Source organism: Vombatus ursinus, unplaced genomic scaffold (assembly GCF_900497805.2).
Source record: "Vombatus ursinus unplaced genomic scaffold, bare-nosed wombat genome assembly UNPS02014778.1, whole genome shotgun sequence".
In the NCBI taxonomy this organism is placed as follows: domain Eukaryota; kingdom Metazoa; phylum Chordata; class Mammalia; order Diprotodontia; family Vombatidae; genus Vombatus; species Vombatus ursinus.
Window position 1 is genome coordinate 326,570 of NW_020954556.1, and position 19,292 is coordinate 345,861.

The window sequence follows — 19,292 nt, forward strand, 5'->3', positions numbered from 1 at the left end:
TAAGGAAATCCTCTCTAAGAAGGTCACATGCAAAGGCTTTCTTCTCATGAGCCATCTCTGGCTTTCAATTCCCCCCCTCAAACTTTAACAAGGATTTCTAAAGGAGATGGTGCTTGAATGGTTTTGTCAGTACTGTGTTTCAGAAACAGATCCATTTCAGGTGATGAGGTTGTTTTCCAATTCTCTGATTGTTACCTGATCTCCAACTAGTGGGAATTTGTACTGTGCACAGGTCGTCTGAGGACTCATCTGTTGATGTGCCGATAAAATCAAAGTTTAGGCAGTTATGGGTGAGTTTGAGCAGTTGCATGAGCAAACCATGCTGACTTTCATCATTCAAATTCAGGTTTTTTCCTGAAGCCTATAAAGATCAAGAGATTTTAAACACTCACAAAACAAAAACTACCTCCTCAGAATAAAGAAAAAGCAGTTGAGATTGAAAGAATATTCCTATTTCAGCAGATTATATCCTCACACAAAGAACACATTTATATATGGATAAGTAATCATTCAGTTTTACACAAATATCTGGCAAAAATCCTTTTCTATGGACGGGACAGCCAGTCACCACTTGCTAATACTGTTGGTTAAAGGGAAGAAAAGGAAGAGCAAGATGAACTCAGGGAACACAAGTGATGCCAATGCTAAGAAAAACTGACCCATAAGCCAAATGGTGCAGTTCCTTATCTACCACTTGAGTTACCATTCTTAGAAAAGGTAGGTGTTTCCATGGGGGAAAAGGGGTTAGGGTGAGGATGGGGAGGGGAGAGAATAATGAAATGTGGCTCAGGGAATTCATATTGCCTGAAGGGTGGTAGAGAAATTTCCGTGTTTGGTATATCATTTTTTATAAGCATGGGCATCTTTAATCAATCCTTGCAGAAAAAGAAGTGTTAGGCAACACTATATCAAGTTAGAATATATAGATTCACTTTTTTTTTTAGATTCACTTTTTTAAAAAGACATGCCAAACTTCTAAGACTGCACACTCGATTTTTCTATTGACATAATGAAAAAAAAAAAAAGAAATTCTGAATCATAGTGTGATACCACGTGAATTCATTTGTAGGCCAAAGTCCAGTTGGCTCCTGGCAGGTCTCATATTGGGGATGGAATTGTAAACAAGTCTCAAAAAAAAGTTCCTCAGCTTAGTGCACATCCTTTTCTGATAAGGACACGAATATAACTTTACCAACAGTATTTATGTCCAAAAAAAGGAAAGTTTTGAGTTCAAGATACATAGCTAAAGAGGCAGGTGATAACTGGAGCTCATGAGGGTGACAGTATCCACATATCTCAGTCACTACTTCAGCTAACTGCAACTGATATTATCAGAGGTGTGCATGCGTTTGACATCTTTCTTCCAGACATATAGGATGCTTCTCCTTGATAAAGAGAAGTAATGTGGGCCAAAAGACTTTTTTGGGAAAGTTGTATGGCCTGGGTATGCTTTGGGAATTCTGAAGCAGTGGAAATAACTGATGAAAAGGGCACAAAAAAGAGAAAGAATGCTGATTTGTTTCTAAAAATTGGGGCATCCTGGAAAATGAGAACAGAATGACAAAAATGAACAGAAAAAACTGGAGGCTAAGTGATTTCCTTAACCATGTGCAACCTCCCAAATTCCATTTAGCCTTTGACAGGGTGTCCTGACAAAGTACTCAAACGGAGTCAGTGATGTGTAGACAACATCTCTCTTGCTAGTTCATTTCTATCAATGAATAATACAACTTTTAACCAATCAATTACCTCATTTTAAAAAAGTAATCTCTTTATGTAATATCGGCATCCCCCTCCAGATTAGTAAACATGAATGGATGTTTCAAAACAACCCTAAAACTCCTCTTTCTTACAGATGTTGCTTGTTTATCTACTATACTTCACTTGGTGGGGGACAGTCAAACCAGCCTAGTTTCTGTGTATTAACACAGTGCAGCTTAAACCTGTTCCCAGAGTATAAGGAAGATAAGTACCACTGTGCTTAATTACTCTTTTTACATGAAGGTTTTATTTTATTTTAAAAATTATGGCTTTGAGTGGTGGTGCATATCTGTAATCCCTGCTACCAGGGGATGCTGACACTAGTGGTTCCCTTGAGTTCTGAAGTGTAGTAGGACTAAAACTGACTGGATGTCCATAATAAATCTGGCACTAATACAGTGAGCCCCTGGGAAGAGAGCCACCAGGTTGCCTAAGGAAGGATGAACTAGCCCAGGTTGGAAAGAGGGAGTAGATTAAAGTACCATACCAATCAGCAGTAGGTTTAGGCAAATGGTGCTGCACTTCCAGCCTGGGTAAGATAGAGAGATCTAAGTCTCAAAATAAAAAAAGGCATAAAGTTTTAAACTTTGGTTATAAACAAAATCTCTTTAAGAAAATAGAATAGGATGGACAGGTAGCCAATTAACTGCTCTGGACTTGCTGGAGGGTACAGGCTTGTAATAATTATCAGTGTGGCACAGTACTCTAAAAAAGGCACTATGCAGAATCACAGATTTGGAGTTGGAAGAGACCATCAAGGTCATCTAGTACAATCTCCTCATTTTACAAATGGGGAAACTGAGACCCAGATAGGGTAAGTGCCATCTCTTAAATTATATAGGTCTATGAGTGATAAAAGTAGAAATTTGAACCCAGGTCTTCTGACTCTAAATCCAAGCAGACATTTCACTGTACCAACGTGTTTCTCAAGGACATAAAAGATGAGGGTGACTAAAGAAGATGCCTAAGTTTCTTCCCAGAAGAATGTTAGCTCTCTGAGGGAGGGGCAACATTTTTCATTTTGTCTTTATATCTCCAGTACTCAGGCAGGATTCCTTGTACATAGTAGGTAGTTAATAAATTTTTGCTGGATTGCATTAACACCTAAACAGAAATATTAACACATCTCAAATTACTTTTCCTTTCCCCACATATATAAAGCAGGACCCAACCTTCAATCTCACCTGTTTTAGTAAATTGCATGAGAGAGTGAAGATATCGAATAATGATGAATCTCGAAAAGAGGAGGCTATTTTTCTATGTTTGGTTAGAGGATGGGTGGTGTCTGCCTGTGCAGAAAGTGAATAAACCAAATGCAAGTTTAGAATTCATTACCAAAAAACAAAACAGGAAAAAAATCCTAAATATTTTAAAAAATACTAACTTTGTCCCACATGCTCCATGTGGAGACTAAAAATAATACTTTCAATTACAGTCTATATTTTACATACTTATATGCCCTTTTATCATGAGGAACAAACAAGGGGCAATAATGGAGAATAATTAGGTTCTAGCAATCAAAAAGGAAATCATTAGATTTTTATGATGAAATACAAGCAAGAAGAGCTGAGATGAAGAGCTTACATGGAAAAAATTTTTCTTTCCCCTTCAACTTAGGCAAGTAACATTATTATTATTACTAAATTAACAGATGTTAATGATTCTTATTAGGTTATAGCTGAATCTCACAAGTGGACATTGCAGCAAGGTTTGTATTTCAATGAATCAACTACCAAGTGCTAAATTTACTGTTTAACTTGGAAATTCAGTATATTAATTCAAGTCCCAGTTCATTTTAATCTTTCTCTCATCTGAACTGGTCTAGTACTAACTGTAGTAAAATACAGTTTACCTATATATACACAGTACTTTAATAACTAAGAACTTGTGATTAAATCGATGTAAGGATTCCTCTTGCCCCCAGACTCAGACTGAAATACTTCTAAAGTTTAAAAGACAGTTCTTGAGAATTACTGAGGCCAAAAATTTTAGTGTAGTTTGACCAACCTACAATATTTTCTAAGACTTAGCTAGGCTGCTCCTCAGAAAGGAGACATAAAACTTGTCACCATGCCCTACTCAAAATCTCTCCAGCTTGGTAGATGGACCTGAAAAAACTTAAGTTCCACTAGCATAGCCTTTTGAGCCTAGGATCCATTCCCTCCATAGCATAATGAGGCATTAAAGTAAAACGTTAGTTTTAACAGTCTATATCACACATATTATCACTTTATTATATGCTGTTTTGTATGATTCTCTCATTGATTCCTCTAATGGGTCTTGATTTCCCACCTAGCTATAAACTTCATTTAGGCCAAGACTGTTTCTTCTGCTTCTTTTGAATATGGAAGAGCACTAACCAAGTGACAAGTATATAGGTTATGGTACTTACATACTTCTTCAGCAACTTACTGCTTTCCTGAAAATTTACTCTGGAAGCTCACAGAGTACTCATACTAGCTATGTCCCAAAGAAGCCAGTTTTCTTTTGGCCCCACTAAAAGTCACACAGTAATTATTTTTGGGAAAAGGAAAATCAAGCCACTGAACTCCCTTCAATTTATTCTATGTGGGGGAGTCAAAGGAGGTTGTAAAACTTTCACTGAATTGTACTTTCTGTCTTAAATACAGCAATTACAACACAATGGAAAATAACAACTTGAAAATGTGTATGGATAATAGCAAAGCACTTTACATATATCATCTCATTTGATGTTGAAAATACTTTCCAAATCTAGTACTTTACTTTTTCATCTATGTGTTTTGGGCAATATATTGCTGGATTATACACAATAAACAATTTATTATTTCTAAATGTTGACACAGAAATATATTATGCATCATGCATCTAAATGTGAAACATAATCTGTGTATGACTCGATCCTTTCTGAAGGGTAAGACAATAAAATGTGTCGAAACACTTTAATAGCATGAATGTATTTTACAGACTTATAGAATTTAAAGCTCAAAAGGGCCTCAGAGAGTTATAACCTTTTTACAGAAAGGTTAAGCCCCAACATCACACTGCTAACTCTGGAGCTAATAATTAAAAATGAAAGTGAAGAACCCAGGAAATTTTGTATGCTAGTTCAGATAACTCATGCTTATCTACTACTAATTGTAATAGGAATTACATGCAACAAAACAACATGATATGGACTTTAGTAGACTACAAACTGCAAAACTTAAATCACTAACTTAAGTTAGACTTTCTCAGAGCCAGGGTTAAGAAAAATGTGTGCAAAAGTATAAGCAATAGCATGATTAATATAATTAATCTGTTGACAACTTAAAGGAGAGGTACAACTAATATGAATTAATACTGGCCTATTTAACAAATGAACAAACTAGAAAGATCTTCCATTTTCCATTAGCAAATTCTGGCTAGGTCCCAAGATAAAGGGCAGAAAAACATTTTGTTTGAACTCATTTGTGAAGTCAATTAAAAATAGCCACTTTCCCCCTAGTGTTTTTAAATTTTTTTTAGTACAAAACAGATTATTTTATGTATTTTGAAAGTGTTCTGGGCAATAACTTTAATAACAGTTAAGATACTTGAGATTTTTAAGTGAGTATAAAGATATAATAATGTGTAGAGGAGTAGAGAGGCACCTAAAGGATGCAGGCAAGGATTTGGTGACTCATCCTGTTGGACTTAATTGCGTTCCGTGGCAAGATGCTGCTAACACAGAATAGTGTGCCTCAGCATCATGGCTCTTATCTTTAACAATGAACATTAACATCACTAAGGAAACCGGAAAAGCAGAGTCAAATACTTGGAAATGGAAAGAAGAATGTGGCAATAAGATTGAGGAAGGTTGTGCATGTAGAGAAAAAGCCAACCAATTCTGTTTCAGAAAGGACATTAATCACTTACCGCAAAAGCACACAACTGCCAAAAAGATCATCCCACACACAGCAGAAAACAGCAATACTAAAGAAAAAATAGAACACTTACTTCAATGAGGAAGGCTGTAGCACTTACTTGATTAATTTCATTGGTTAGCTGAGATAGAATCGTCACTCCAATGATGCAGTGTTCAACACTATCCTGGTGGGAAATAGAAGACAACAAGGTTTGACTTTGGATTTATCATTTTCACCCTCTATTTGGGGCAGAGGGTCTGCATAGGAACTTCAGGTGCTAAAGCTACTATATTCCTGAGAAAGCTGATGTTGCTAACTCAGGCAGTTAAATAATTTAATTTTCAGAGAATGGGGGAGAAGTGGCAAAGTATAAAAAAAAAAATCTCACCTGTAAAAACCTTGTGACATCTGTGATTACATTTCTGAAGACATATTCATCCTTCTGACAGTCAAACCAACCCAGCTTTGTAATTCGAGCATATAACTGAATAAGCGCTTGGGTCACAAAAGTAGCCAGCTTTGGCCGAGTGGCAAGGTAGTTGAGCACATAGTTCCCTACAATACAGAAATAATAAGTGTGATAGCAGACATCGGCAAATAGGTGTCATTCTTTAAAATTACTAGATTGTCATAGAATTGTGAACATGAATGTGTTCATTCTAAAATTTCATGGTTTCTGTTATTTTATTAAAAAATAGTAACTAAAATTTCAAAAGTAGTTCCAGATTAATGAATCTTATACATACAATTTTATATTATATGCAGGGAAACATAAAGGCAGACATTCCTAGGCAGTTAAAGACAATGTCCTTGACAAAAGCACAACCTTTACTTACATATTTCTTATTTACTGGTGCCTATAAAGATTGAATCAAAGAAGAAAATCCCAGATAAAGAAAAGATGAGGGAGGCACCTACAAAATTAACTAGATTTTCACCACTGTTTCACAAACACACATCTATATGCATTCTCACCATTTATAAAGGTTTTAATGATCTGATGTGTAGCGACTTTCAGAACATTATCAAGCAAAGATAGGAATTTAGCCACTACTGAAAGCATTACTAATAACAGCAATTTATTTGTTTCTGCACAGAAAATTCTGGACTTACGAATGTCTATCCGTTGTTCCAACGGCAAAGGGTTGTTTGTACGTGATATAAGCTTTGTAAGGCATGTAGCTGCCAATAACTGGGAGTACGATGACTGTGAAAACAAATCAAGAAAGTCTGAGTTTCAAAATTTAAAGTGTACTTGATAAATCAGAAGAAGACTTTTTATTTATTATATTTATTTGCTGCTCAAATTCTGCTTTAAAAGCAGTAATGAATTTTGATGCATTTTAATCTTAGAAATTCATATAACATAATTCTAAGGATAAATAAGTGTCAAACAGCATTCTAAGAATAAGCACATATAGCTTCAATCTGGAAACACAATAAATAAATTTAACCAATTGGTGTGAACCAAAAAGCTCCACCATAATAAGGAACCTAATTCAGATATCTGCTAAATAATGAGGTGGCAGATCATAACACTGAGCAAAGAGAAGTATAAAGGATATGTTAGAGTATGAAAGACTATCTGAACTTGTCGGAGCAGCAGATGTCACTCATATTATTTAAAACTAAGAATGTCTGATGACTTTTATCTCAAAATATTCTTAGTATGTATAAGAGTAAAAAATTAGAAATCATGATGTATACTTCATCCCAAAACGACACCTTTCCATCAGCATGGTTATTGATCCAATTACAGCTCTGAGAATTGTACACGCTACTCAGTGTCAAGTGAGCTTTAAAATATAATTAATAAAATAAATTTATGAAAAATAAAAATCGTAGAATTACCACATTCAAGTACAGGTTTTAATGAACAACCATTCTCATGGAAAAGCAGGCATTCCACCTAATTAAAATTCACCTGAAAGAACCTTGTAAGAATTCTTCCATGTGTTTATAACATGGTATTAAGCATGGAACAGGTTCAAAGTCATTATGAAAAAGTAATTTAATAAAGGGCCATAAATAATTGAGTGAATATAGGTGCATTTTTAGGCAACAGGCTGTCCATTAATGTTAAGTGTTATTTTAAAATATAATAGAAATGAACACCTATGTATCTAACATGGGAAACTAACCGAACTTGAATCCACGACACAAAATATGGTTTATATTTCTCATTCAGACTGAGCATGATCAGTGTGTGACCTAGAAAAAGATCCTAAAAACCAATGTTAGGGAACATGAAGCCCCAGGTAAGAAACTAAAGACCTCATGGGCATAGGTGTTATTTTCAACTCCATTACTAATGTATCTTCAGAAGAGAAAGGAAGACATGGAATGAGAAGAGTTGGTTAAGAAGACAGTGCTGAAGAAGAGGATTTGGATTTTGGGACTTCAGATGTAGGAATGATGGGCTTTTGGCCAAGGATCAAACACCTCATACAAGGGCTAGTAAACTTTATTTCTTTAGAGATTTATTCTATCAAGAGGTCTTTGAACTGAAAATTGTGTGGAAAGAAAACAGGGAGAGCATGGTCACAGAAATCCACTAAACCAGATATTATCAAGAACAGGTGTGACAAAGGAAAAAGAAGAGTAGAAAGGCCCAATAATTTACAAAAGGCCACATTCAGAAGGAGCACTAAGTACTCATGGCCTCAGATGCACAGACATAAATGTGCAGAATATGGGCAATAAAATGAGCTAGAACTCTCAATACAAGGAGGAAGATTTAATTTCAGAGGTTCATTAAGGTTTGTTGGGATGTATGTTGTTTGTCCTTCATTTTGAAGAGGACTAAGGACATCATGAAGTGATGTATAGTGTTTGTTAGGCTGTATAATGTGGTAATTAGAACCATATTGTATCTTATGACCAAGTAGTTTTAAGCATTACTTGCAGAGACACCTTAAAGCTGTCTGAACATATTTAAAAATGACATATCCAAAAATTATTTTGCAGACCAAGGTAGTATACGTTCTTTGACTACTAACTTGTCACCCTCAGTTACATTTCCTAGGCTTTATATTCCTTATAATCCTTAATTTAAGGATACTTATAAATTAATCTTCATTAATGAAATCTTTTTGTGTTAAGTCTAGAACATAAAAAGAAAAGTGGAAATCAAGGGGAGGGAAAGGAAACGTGTGTGTGTGCGGTGCCTACTATGTGCTAGGCATTGGGCTAAGCACTTTACTGATAATATTTCATTTGATCTTCACAACAACCCTGTAGCCAGGTGCCACAACTGAGGAAACTGAGGCAAACAGTAGTTAAGTGACTTGCCCAGGGTCACACTAAGAATTTTAAGGCCAAATTTGCACTCAGATCTTTCTGACTTCATTCCTAGTGCTCCATTCCACTGCGTCACTTAGTGGCCTCTTTCTTATGAGGCTGTTTATAGGCAAATTATCTAAGCCTTCTGTGATTCAGGGTGTTTGTATGCATAACTAAATAACCACTTTAAGGTTATTTTTTTTTTTAGCAAATATTTTGAATAACAGGAAAAAGAAGGCATTTAAATATCACATATGTGAAAGCACTTACTGATATTAAATCATTTCTACTTAAATGTAAACTTTATTAGTACATTAAGTATAAAAACTGAAGAAGAGTTCTCAAAAAAACTAGTTTAAGACAACAAAGTTAAAGAAAAAAATTAATTTTAAAAGTAATTTTCCTCATGGCAGTGTTTGGCCTTTATGATCTATTCACTGTAAAGCCAATTTTTATGGAAAGAGAAATATAAATATATTTTAAAATCACAGAGTAGACAGTTATTACAACTACAAGTCAGACTAGTATCTTTTTTCAACCAACAGGATCATGATAGACAGAATGCCTGAGAAAACAACACCAAATCAAAGCTAAAAACCAGTGCAGGTGCCCTTATCTTCCCAAACTCTTTGCCGACTCTATCCCTTCCCCTAAGTTAAAGCGGCCCTGTGTGCTTTTTCTTAGCTTTCCACTATTCTTCAGAAATCATCAGATCATACGCACACTCCCTCTTTCCAGGAGGAGCTGGCACTTGCTCAGGCAATCAGGACTGTTGGTGAATTCAACCAAAGCTTTTTCTGCCTGGAGTCGGGTTGTTGTGTCGGTAGTTTCGTAGAGCTGCTTGCACAGGTTCTCTAGTTGGGCTAGGCTCTAGAAGAGATCAACCAAAAAGGAAAAAAAAAACTCCATGAAAACAGGATCATTTTTCATTTGAGTAGTGTTTGGAGAGATTCACCCAGCTAATGAAAAGAATTTATAATTTCTTAAAAAAAAAATAAAAGAAAAAAATAAAAAACAGCTAGGTATTCCATAGACTTTTCCACTGAAACAATCTTTGAAACTGTATTTTTGGCTATATACTATTTCAAAAGAATGATCCACTAAAAGATACTATATTTAAGAGGCTAATCTATACATTCAGAAAGTTTAGGTCTTACACATCTTTAATTTCTATAGGATATGGTACCATTTTTGAACATTTTGCTCCATTTGGTTTAAATACATGCACCCACAACCCCTTATAGGACATTTCTACAATGTCATTCTAATGAAAAACCAAAAATTATTTTTGCCAACAATTTCATCACTGATGAATCAAATGCACTGCTGGTATGTAGTTTTACATATAAATCATTACACACGTAAACTACATTGAGTTCTAAATTACACTTCTCCCCTCCTGTCATGTGACTCTATAAAATATACATTTATATTGCCCCCCCCCCCCCCCCCCACCCCCTAGTTTAGTTCACTTCATTAAAATAAAAAAAATCCCAGAACATCTGATTGTAGCTCCAGTTTCACTTCTGTTGCTGGCTTTGCTGAAAAATGTTACACTGGACAGCTCATTTAACTTTGCTGGAACTTAGTTATGATCTCTAATGTTCCATCTGTCTTTAAGAGTCAATGCTGAGGGGCAGCTAGGTGGTGCAGTGGATAGAGCACCGGCCCTAGAGTCAGGAGAACCTGAGTTCAAATCTGGCCTCCGACACATAACACTCACTAGCTGTGTGTCTCTGTGCAAGTCACTTAACCCCAAATGCCTCACCAACAAGCAAAAAAGAGTCAATGCCGAAATGCAAGGCAATAAATTTCAGTGACTAAAACTTAAAATAAGTTCTTTTCTTAGCAGTAAGGGGAAGTAGTAGAGAAAGCTAGCTTTAGAATTAGACCCAGGTCAACTTTCCACACACACATAGTAGCTATGGGACCATGCTTCTCAGCATTTGAGGAAATTCTCTAAGTAAAAGCTACAGAAAAACTGTGATGAAATCACAGCTCTAGACCAAGAAAAAGAGTGAAGCTTCAGTATTTACGCACCTTTACCCTCAAGTACCTCATGTCTCAAGTTGAACAGTGTCTCTCTCCTTTGCTGTACATGAAATTCCTGGGTCAGTTACACATTTAAATGACACTGGCAATTTAAACTCAGCTGCAGCATATGTTTACTTAGAGATAAGAAGAGGGAAACTCCCCCAAACAAACCCTTCTCACCAAATCTTGAACTAATTCCAGAAAAGCAGGGATGATGTAAATGTAGGACTCAAGACATAAAAGTGATCTAAATCTATTCCAGCGTGTCCTAACCTTTTCGAGTATGGAGATTCCTCCCCTTTTAAGGTTTAAAAAAAAAAAAAGATTTCAAAGAACTCATAATGGTTACTATATCATTAGCATACAACAAGTTACTATGAATTTGGCAATAGTTTTAAGTGAATTTTTGCTGTATGTATCATAATAAGCATTCACATATCTGAAAAATGTTAAATATTATTCAGTCTACAGAAGTTATGTTTATTATACAGTCATACACATTTTGTTGGCAGTGAAGATAAAAATGACAATGCTTAGTACACATTTATATGTGGACTATTCACAAGAATTCTGTCCACAAATGGTAACCTCTACCCCATTTCTTTTTTTTTCTTTCATGACAGGGATAAAGTATTTTGTCTTTAAAATGAATGTCTTGAAAAGATTGGAAACAAAATAGGTGCCCATCAAATAGGAAATGGCTAAACACATAATGGGACTGTAAGAAATGATGAATATAAAGAATAAGGAGAAGCATGAAATGACTTACATGATTTAATATCGTGTTAAGCAAGCAACACCAGGATGACAATATACCCATGTAATTGAAAAGGGCAATAAAATAAAACTGAATACTATGTATGTGACTAAGTTTGGTCCTGGGGAAGGCCTTGAGAGAATGTACCTAATTTCTTAAATTAAAGCGAGAGAGAGAAAGAGAGAGAGACAAAGAGAGAAAGAGAATGTGTGCGTAGCATTGCATGTACTGTTAGGCACAGCCCTAAAAGGTTGGCTGCATAAAACCCCTCCACCCCCTTTAATCTTTATTACAAGGGATAGTTCACTGGATAGGGAAGGTAGGGGAGAGAGGCACATATGATGTGAGTAAGAAATAAAAACAAACAGCATTAATAAATGTAAAAAATTTAAAGGAATGGTTTGAATTTAAAGTAGGCATATAACTATTTTCAGCAGAAACAGAATTTACCTTCTTAATAGTATGGGGACCTTGCTATCAGAAAGTACCATTCACACACAAAAAATAAGCAAGCCAACCTGTTTAAACTGACTATTGAAGTTATAAATACAGTTACACTGCCAGTGTGCCCTAAGTTTTTCATTACCATCTCACTTCATTATGCTGTGACTTTTAACAATCATAGCTTTTCTACTAAGCAGTAAACCGTACAGGCCATGAAAACTACTTCCTATTTTGTTCCACCTGTTTAATGAAGCTCAAATATCAACCCGAAGGAAACAGACAAGGCAGATATTACAGCACATAAGGATCAACAGTTTCAATTGGGAGATGCACACACCTTGGGACTTTCATTAGACTTATTTAATTTGTTCCTCTGACTTTCCAGGAACCCTACTATTATCTTATCCAATTCAAAGCAAGAAAAAGTAGAAGAAGTTACATGTGTACATAAAATCTGGCATCAAACATAAGTTCTAAATGCAAAAGTTAAACTTTTCACAAGGAAGAACTACTGCATATACAAATTCTGAAATACATTTTTATAATACCCCCGAATAAAAGATTAAGTAACTCTCTACCACAAGGAATTACTTCAGGTATGATGTAAGATATTTTTAGCTGCACATTATAATTCACAATAATTAAAATTTCCACAGAAGCTTATCTTAACTAAAAATTAATCTTTAAAATTTCTGTTAGTAGTATCAATCAAATATATGAACAAAGTTATAACTCCTGAACATCCTTAAGTAGATATTCACTCAGTCATGTTGTTTGAGATATAATGAGTATATCTGCAAATGTATCTCATTTATGTTTATTACACCTACACTGTTGACATGATTGTGGCTAAGCATCTGTTAGTAGTTTCATACTGCTACAAACCTACATTCGGTTAATGGTAAATTTTTAAAAATCCAGTTGACAAAATGCTGCAGGGGATAAGTCTGGTAATGAGTTCTAGGCTCAGCAAACAATACAAGCATTTAAAAAATAAAGTCAATTTCACCACTTAGGCAAAGAATTTGAAGATCCAGATCTATTTTCTAGTTTCTAGAAGCTCACAATTCCGGCTTCAAACAAATTAGTGCAGCAGGTTTATAGTTAAAGAGTTCATAATTTTTAAGGCTCTTCATCATACTAAGATGATCTTTTAAAGCAGTTATAGACTCCTTTGGCAGTCTGGTGGAAATTATGGATCCCTTTTTGGAATATAAGCACAGAAAATAATAAAGGCACAAAATAAAATACATGTGACTAAAAGGAAATCAGCTATACTGAAGTACTGTTATTAAAAATTTCTTTTTAAAAAGTCTCTAGCCCCAAGTTAAGAACCCCTGCTATATAGAGATCAGAAGGAATCTTCCCCACCTCTCCAACAACTTAGCTAAGAATTACCTAAGTGAATCAAAATTTTCCCAATGCATCTTGAGGCTAAATTATATTAATATCTAATCACAATCCCTACTCTAGACTTAGATGAGTAGCAACCAATTTACTCTACCTAATCTTCTCTGGCTAGGCTTTACAATCATTTTACATTTACAGGGTATATTCCTGCATAGGCAGAAAAGCTCTCAAAAGAGACTGCTCAGAAGATGATTCTTGCTGATCAAATAATTCTGACTGGCCTTCTCAAGTCTATAATAAGTGAGGCTTTTTAATACAAAGGCTAGTAAAACCTTTTGCTGTTCAGTTGCGTCCAACTCTTCATGACCCCCATGGACCACAGCAGGCCAGGTCCCTCTATCCTTCACTATCTCTCCAAGTCTGTCCAAGATCATGTCTGTTGTTTCCATGATCCATCTCATCTTCTGCTGTCTCCTTCTCCCTTTGCCTTCAATCTTTCCCAACATCAAGGTCTTTTCGAATGAGGTTTCACCTGGTCATTCTCAAATGAGCCACATGCTTGACAGATCCGAAAACTGGGAAAGAGAATTTCTAAATAGCAAAGTAGTACTCTTGCATACAAGGTGCTCAATCGACCTAAATCCAAATCCCAGAACCACTTTGGTCTCACCAACAATAATAACTAAAGGAGTAACACTCATAACAGAAACTAACATGTCTTACAATCAAGACAGTAAACTTACCTCCCCCCCCCCCACATTTGGCTGTACCACTAAGTTATCAAGTTTCTTAAGCCTGGGGGGAAAGAATACAGGCCACAGTTATTTTGATCTTTAATGTAAAGTGTGACCTGTTGAAACTACAGGCTCCAGCATGTAATACTGTTTTAACAGTAATTTTAGTTTGGATAAAGATGAGTTACATCACAAGCTGGACTTTTAACATCATTTACATTCTTCAAATCTAGATAGAAATATGGAAACACTATGTTGTACCCTGTTTTTGAAAGTACATTGCTGATTTTAAAAAACAATCCAATATTACATAGCTTTAATGGGCAGTTCAATGATCATCTTAGATATACACCCCTTGGTTTTCCAACTAATTGCTATCACATTTGAATACATTTGCAAGAAAAAAATACAAAACCATTCTCAAATCTTTTTAACTGAACTACCTGAAACTATCAGAAGTTGTGTATAGGATCAATATAAAGGAATTTTATTTTAAAAAGAAGAGAATTTACATATTTGTAAATATTACCTTTTCTCAGATACCTTATTATATCTAAAAGGCACTGCTAAAAATTAAGCCATTTCTACTCTGTACATGAAAAACTCCATCAATTTACGAATCACTAATCAGTCATTTATTTAGTAAGGTTGAAAACTTTTGCATCCACAAGTTTTTCTATGCAAAATTAGTAAATGAGAAAAGGTTAAATTTAACCACCTTGAGAATCAACCATTTTTAAGCACTTGGAAACAATGAACACATGAAGATACCAAACTGATGTGTTAATTACACATTCAGTAAAGCAGCTACTAAAAAAACCTCTAAAATTGCAAAACTTTGTTAACTTAATTAACCTAACCATTGTACTTAGACCAAAAGAATGTTAAAGTTCAAAGAAGAGACTTAAGAGTTATCTAATTCATTCTCCTAATTTTTATACATCAGAGAGAGAGAGAAAGTGAGTAGACCAAGACTACACTGTAAGGTAGTTAGTAGCAGAGTTTGGGACTACTGTCTAGTAATTTAAATTAATATAATTTTTTTTAACAATACTCAATTATTAAGGATTTAGTAACTATGGGACTGAATCAAATAATTCTGATTGGCCTTCTCAAGTCCAAAATTAGTGAGGTTTTTTTTTTTTAATACAAAGGCGAGTAAACTCTTTTGTTGTTGTGTCCAACTCCTTATGACTCCATGGACCATAGCAGGCCAGGCCCCTCTATTCTTCACTATCTCTCCAAGTCTGTCCAAGATAATGTTTATTGTTTTCATGATGATCCATCTCATCTTCTGCTGTCCCCGTCTCCCTTGGCCTTCAATCTTTCCCAACATCATGGTTTTTTCCAATGAGTCTTGTCTTCTCATTGTATGGCCAAAGTATTTCAAGTTTCAGTTTCAGTATTAGTATTTCACCTTCCAATGAAAAGTTTGAATTAATTTCTTTAAGTATTGACCTATTTGAACAAAAGTCTTCTCCAGCACCAGAGTTTGAAAGCTTAATAGTTAGCATAAGCACAAAAGCCAGTATCAATTAATCAAAAAGCAATTATTAAGTGTCTACTATGGGCCAAGCACTGTGCTAAGTGCTGAAGATAAAACGACAAAAAATGAAATAGTCCTTGATTCTGAAGGAAGTTACACATTTATCAAGAGAGATGACAAGTATATACATAAGACTTCACAAAATAAATGCAAAGTAGTTTAGGAAGGGAGGGCACTAGCAGGTAGTGGGAATCAGAAAAGGCTTCATTTAATTAGCTGGCTTATATTATTTACAATCCACATAATTCTGTTTTTGTTCTTTTAGACGTAAACATTTTGTAAACACAACACATTCTTTATATAACATTCTTTAAAACAAACAAAAAACCAAACCCTGAAATTAAGTGGTTTTTTTTCCCCCACTCAATTTCTCATTATAGTTATACAGTATCCCAATGGGATAAGACAACCTCGTTTGTACACAAATATCAACAAATTTCTTGCTAGTTTCTACAATGGAGCCAAAATGCAAAGGTGGCTTGAAGAGAGAGAATACAAAGACTGGTAGACCACCCACCTGCCCCAAGCTTTTTTGTAAGCCAAACTAATTCTCAAGTGTCAGGTTAAAAAAAAAATTTATTCCTTGGCATTACTTTTCATATCTAAAGTTTCAATGATAAGTAGGACAGGTGAATATGAGAATAGTTTTCAGTAGTTCTCAGGATCCAGCCACTTTAAAATGAATTGACTTTGAAATGAATACCAACACAAATGGAGCCTGGAATCTTTTGCCCACATAGGTAATATTGGCTCAAGCACATCCCTAAGCAAAAGGGTCTGGATGGACCTGGTTAAGGCAATTTAATTTTAGTACCATCCAGCGATATAGGTCCACTCTAGGGTAGAGTCAAAATGAAGCAGGGTAAAATTATTTGCTTTAATCTGCTAATATCACATTTATAAGCAATTACTTTTCCCAAATTCCTCCTGTTCCCTTCTTTAAAAATTCAGGTATTTTTAATCCTACCTTTAAACGACCAAAAAAGAAATTTATCAATAATCTGCAAATTTTATTTTAGAATTGTAAAAGCTCTATCTTCTACTAATTCATGCCTTGGAACAATGACAATAGAAATTTAATAGATTAGGAAAAACCACCATTAGTAAATCAGTAAAGTAAGATTTTAGGAGTCACTTAGGGATATTCTGTTGCTGAGAATAAAAAAGCAAGACCTTATTCTGCTTTGCTTCTGGGGAATGTCTACAAGCTATCAACAAAGATAAAAATTAGACACGTTCAACAAGTGATAATGCAAAGCAGGAGTCTGGTAGGCATTAGATAAGGGCCACAAATTGGCCAACACATGAAACTGCAAATTTCTAAATTTAGCACCAAAATTCTAATCAAGTTTCAATGTAGTAAACATATATATGACTTGTGAATTATGGGCAGGGAATAAAGAACCAAAATAAACAAGTTCCATATGTCAAACATCTAAACTAATTAGGTTACAAATGATTTACTAACCTAGTTATATAAATGTTCTCATATCACTGAATGTCAAATTAATATCATTGGTGTCTGAACTTAGTCCCTCCTCAGGGAGACACGTGGTGGTGAAAAAATTAGAAGTTGAAATGGACAAACCCATTCAAAGTAATGTTAAATGCTAAATCAACAGTACTTTTCACAAATCAAATTCTTGTCCCTTATAGAATGTATCTTTGAGAAATTTGTAGGGCTTCACTTAACTTTGGATGCATTAAACTTCCATCAAATCTGGTTAAACTGTCTTCAAGTTTTCTCTCTCTCTTAAGAAGCCCTATGTAAAACCAGGAGAATAACTTGGCACTTAAAGACAGCTTCCAGGTTTTTGAGGAAGCATGGAATAGCAGATCAAGCTAGCCTCTGAGCAAGAAGACTCATTCAAGTTCTACCTCTGACAACTACGAGATAGGCAAACCTACACAGTTTAACTCCAGGTCTCCAAATTGCAGAGAAGGTACAATTGATACCTTCATCTGGGAGTCCCTTATACCCGTGAAATCTCAGGTCCATTCCCTCTTCCTCTCTTTAAGGTTTGAAAAGCAACTGGTCAACAACAATGAAGTGCTTACTGTGTTCCAGGTCTCTAAGCCATAGGGACACAAAGGAAGACAAAACAATGGTTAAAGAGCTCACATTCCACTGAAGAGACAACATGCAAATAACTATGTACACACAAGATACAGACAGTAAATGAAGGCACCAGCAGTGCAGAGGACAGAATGGATAAGGAAGAGACTCGAAACAGCAGAGACTAATGAGGAGACCATTAAAATAGTCCAGGTGAGAAGTGAAAAAGAGGGCCAGAACCAAGAGTGGTGCCTGTGTTCGAAGACAGGAAAAAAGTAGAGACTGTGTGGACTCCCTGGTGATCTGATACATGGGATTAGGATGGGAGATAAGAGGTAAGGCTGACTTCAGGGATGTGAACCAGGAAAGATAGGAGGGAAATAGACAGAAATAGAGAATTCTCAAGGAGAGACAGGTGCTGCAATGGATGGAATGCCAGCCCTGGGGTCAGGAAGACTCATTTTCTTGAGTTCAAATCTGACCTCACTTACTAGCTGTGTGACCCTGGGCATATCACTTAACTTTGTTTGCCACAGTTTCTTCATCTGTAAAATGAGGTGGAGAAGGAAATGGCAAACCACTCTGGTATCTTTGTCAGGAAAACCCCAAATAGGTTAATGAAGAGTCAGATATGACTGGAGGAACTACAACAAAAAGATAGATGGGTTTGGGGACAATATGAATTCTAGTTTGAATACGTTAAATTTGAGATGCTGACAGGACTTCGAAGTACACATGTACAGCAGACCACTGGCAATGACGGGCAAGAGTTCTTGGAAGAAGAAGAGACAAAAGAGAGGAGAGTGGCAGGTAGAAGTACAGTGAAGTCAATCCCCTCCTTTCCCCCAACTACTTCTCTAAATCTAAAACAAAATGTACCAGGTCCAATACTAATCAAGAAATCAAAGGGGAAAAAAAATCACGTATCATTTTTCCACTTAGGGAAACAGGGAAGTCTGCAAACACTGGGAAAGGCTCTAGCAAGGAAGGACCAGGCAGAGCATTTCAGCACAAGGGGAGGGTGTGTATCAAGGTGAGAAAAGATCCCAGAGCTACAGAAAAAGTGTCAAAAAGCAGTTCTATTGCTCACTACCCAGTCCCAGGTCCAAGACTCAAGATGGACTGAGTAGGGGACCTGCACCTAGATATGGTTTTACAGGGTAAGAAGCAATCAAGAGCCCTGAGCTGTGGAGTTAGTAAAAAGCAACTTCAGAAGCCAGTAGTGGCTGTGTGCCTCAGGCCTGAGGGGTAGAACAGGACCTCCCTTCTAGCCTCCAGCCCAGTCTGAAGGCTGCAGAGCAATAATAAGGGCAGGAAACCCAGACCAAAGGCAAATTTACAGCTGTCACTATGAAGCATCAGTTTCTCAGCTGGTTGATAGTGGTTAGCCCAGCAGCAGTCTACTGAAATTAGAAATGGAGTAAGCCTACAGACTAGGGTGCTTGGATCCAAACCCAAGTCA

The 19,292-nt window shown here is 35.8% G+C and overlaps 1 protein-coding gene across 1 annotated transcript in view; it reads right to left on the reverse strand.

Moving 5' to 3' along the window:
• The window catches only part of XPO7 (exportin 7), a 99,174-nt gene that overhangs the window by 27,503 nt on the left and 52,379 nt on the right, over nt 1–19,292 (reverse strand). Inside the window, exons 2-7 of the mRNA XM_027865419.1 lie at nt 9,633–9,779; nt 6,741–6,834; nt 6,016–6,182; nt 5,746–5,811; nt 2,946–3,050; nt 196–361 (exon numbers count right to left, since the gene is read on the reverse strand). Coding sequence (XP_027721220.1) covers nt 196–361; nt 2,946–3,050; nt 5,746–5,811; nt 6,016–6,182; nt 6,741–6,834; nt 9,633–9,779 — 745 coding nt within the window. The remainder of the gene's footprint in view (nt 1–195; nt 362–2,945; nt 3,051–5,745; nt 5,812–6,015; nt 6,183–6,740; nt 6,835–9,632; nt 9,780–19,292) is intronic.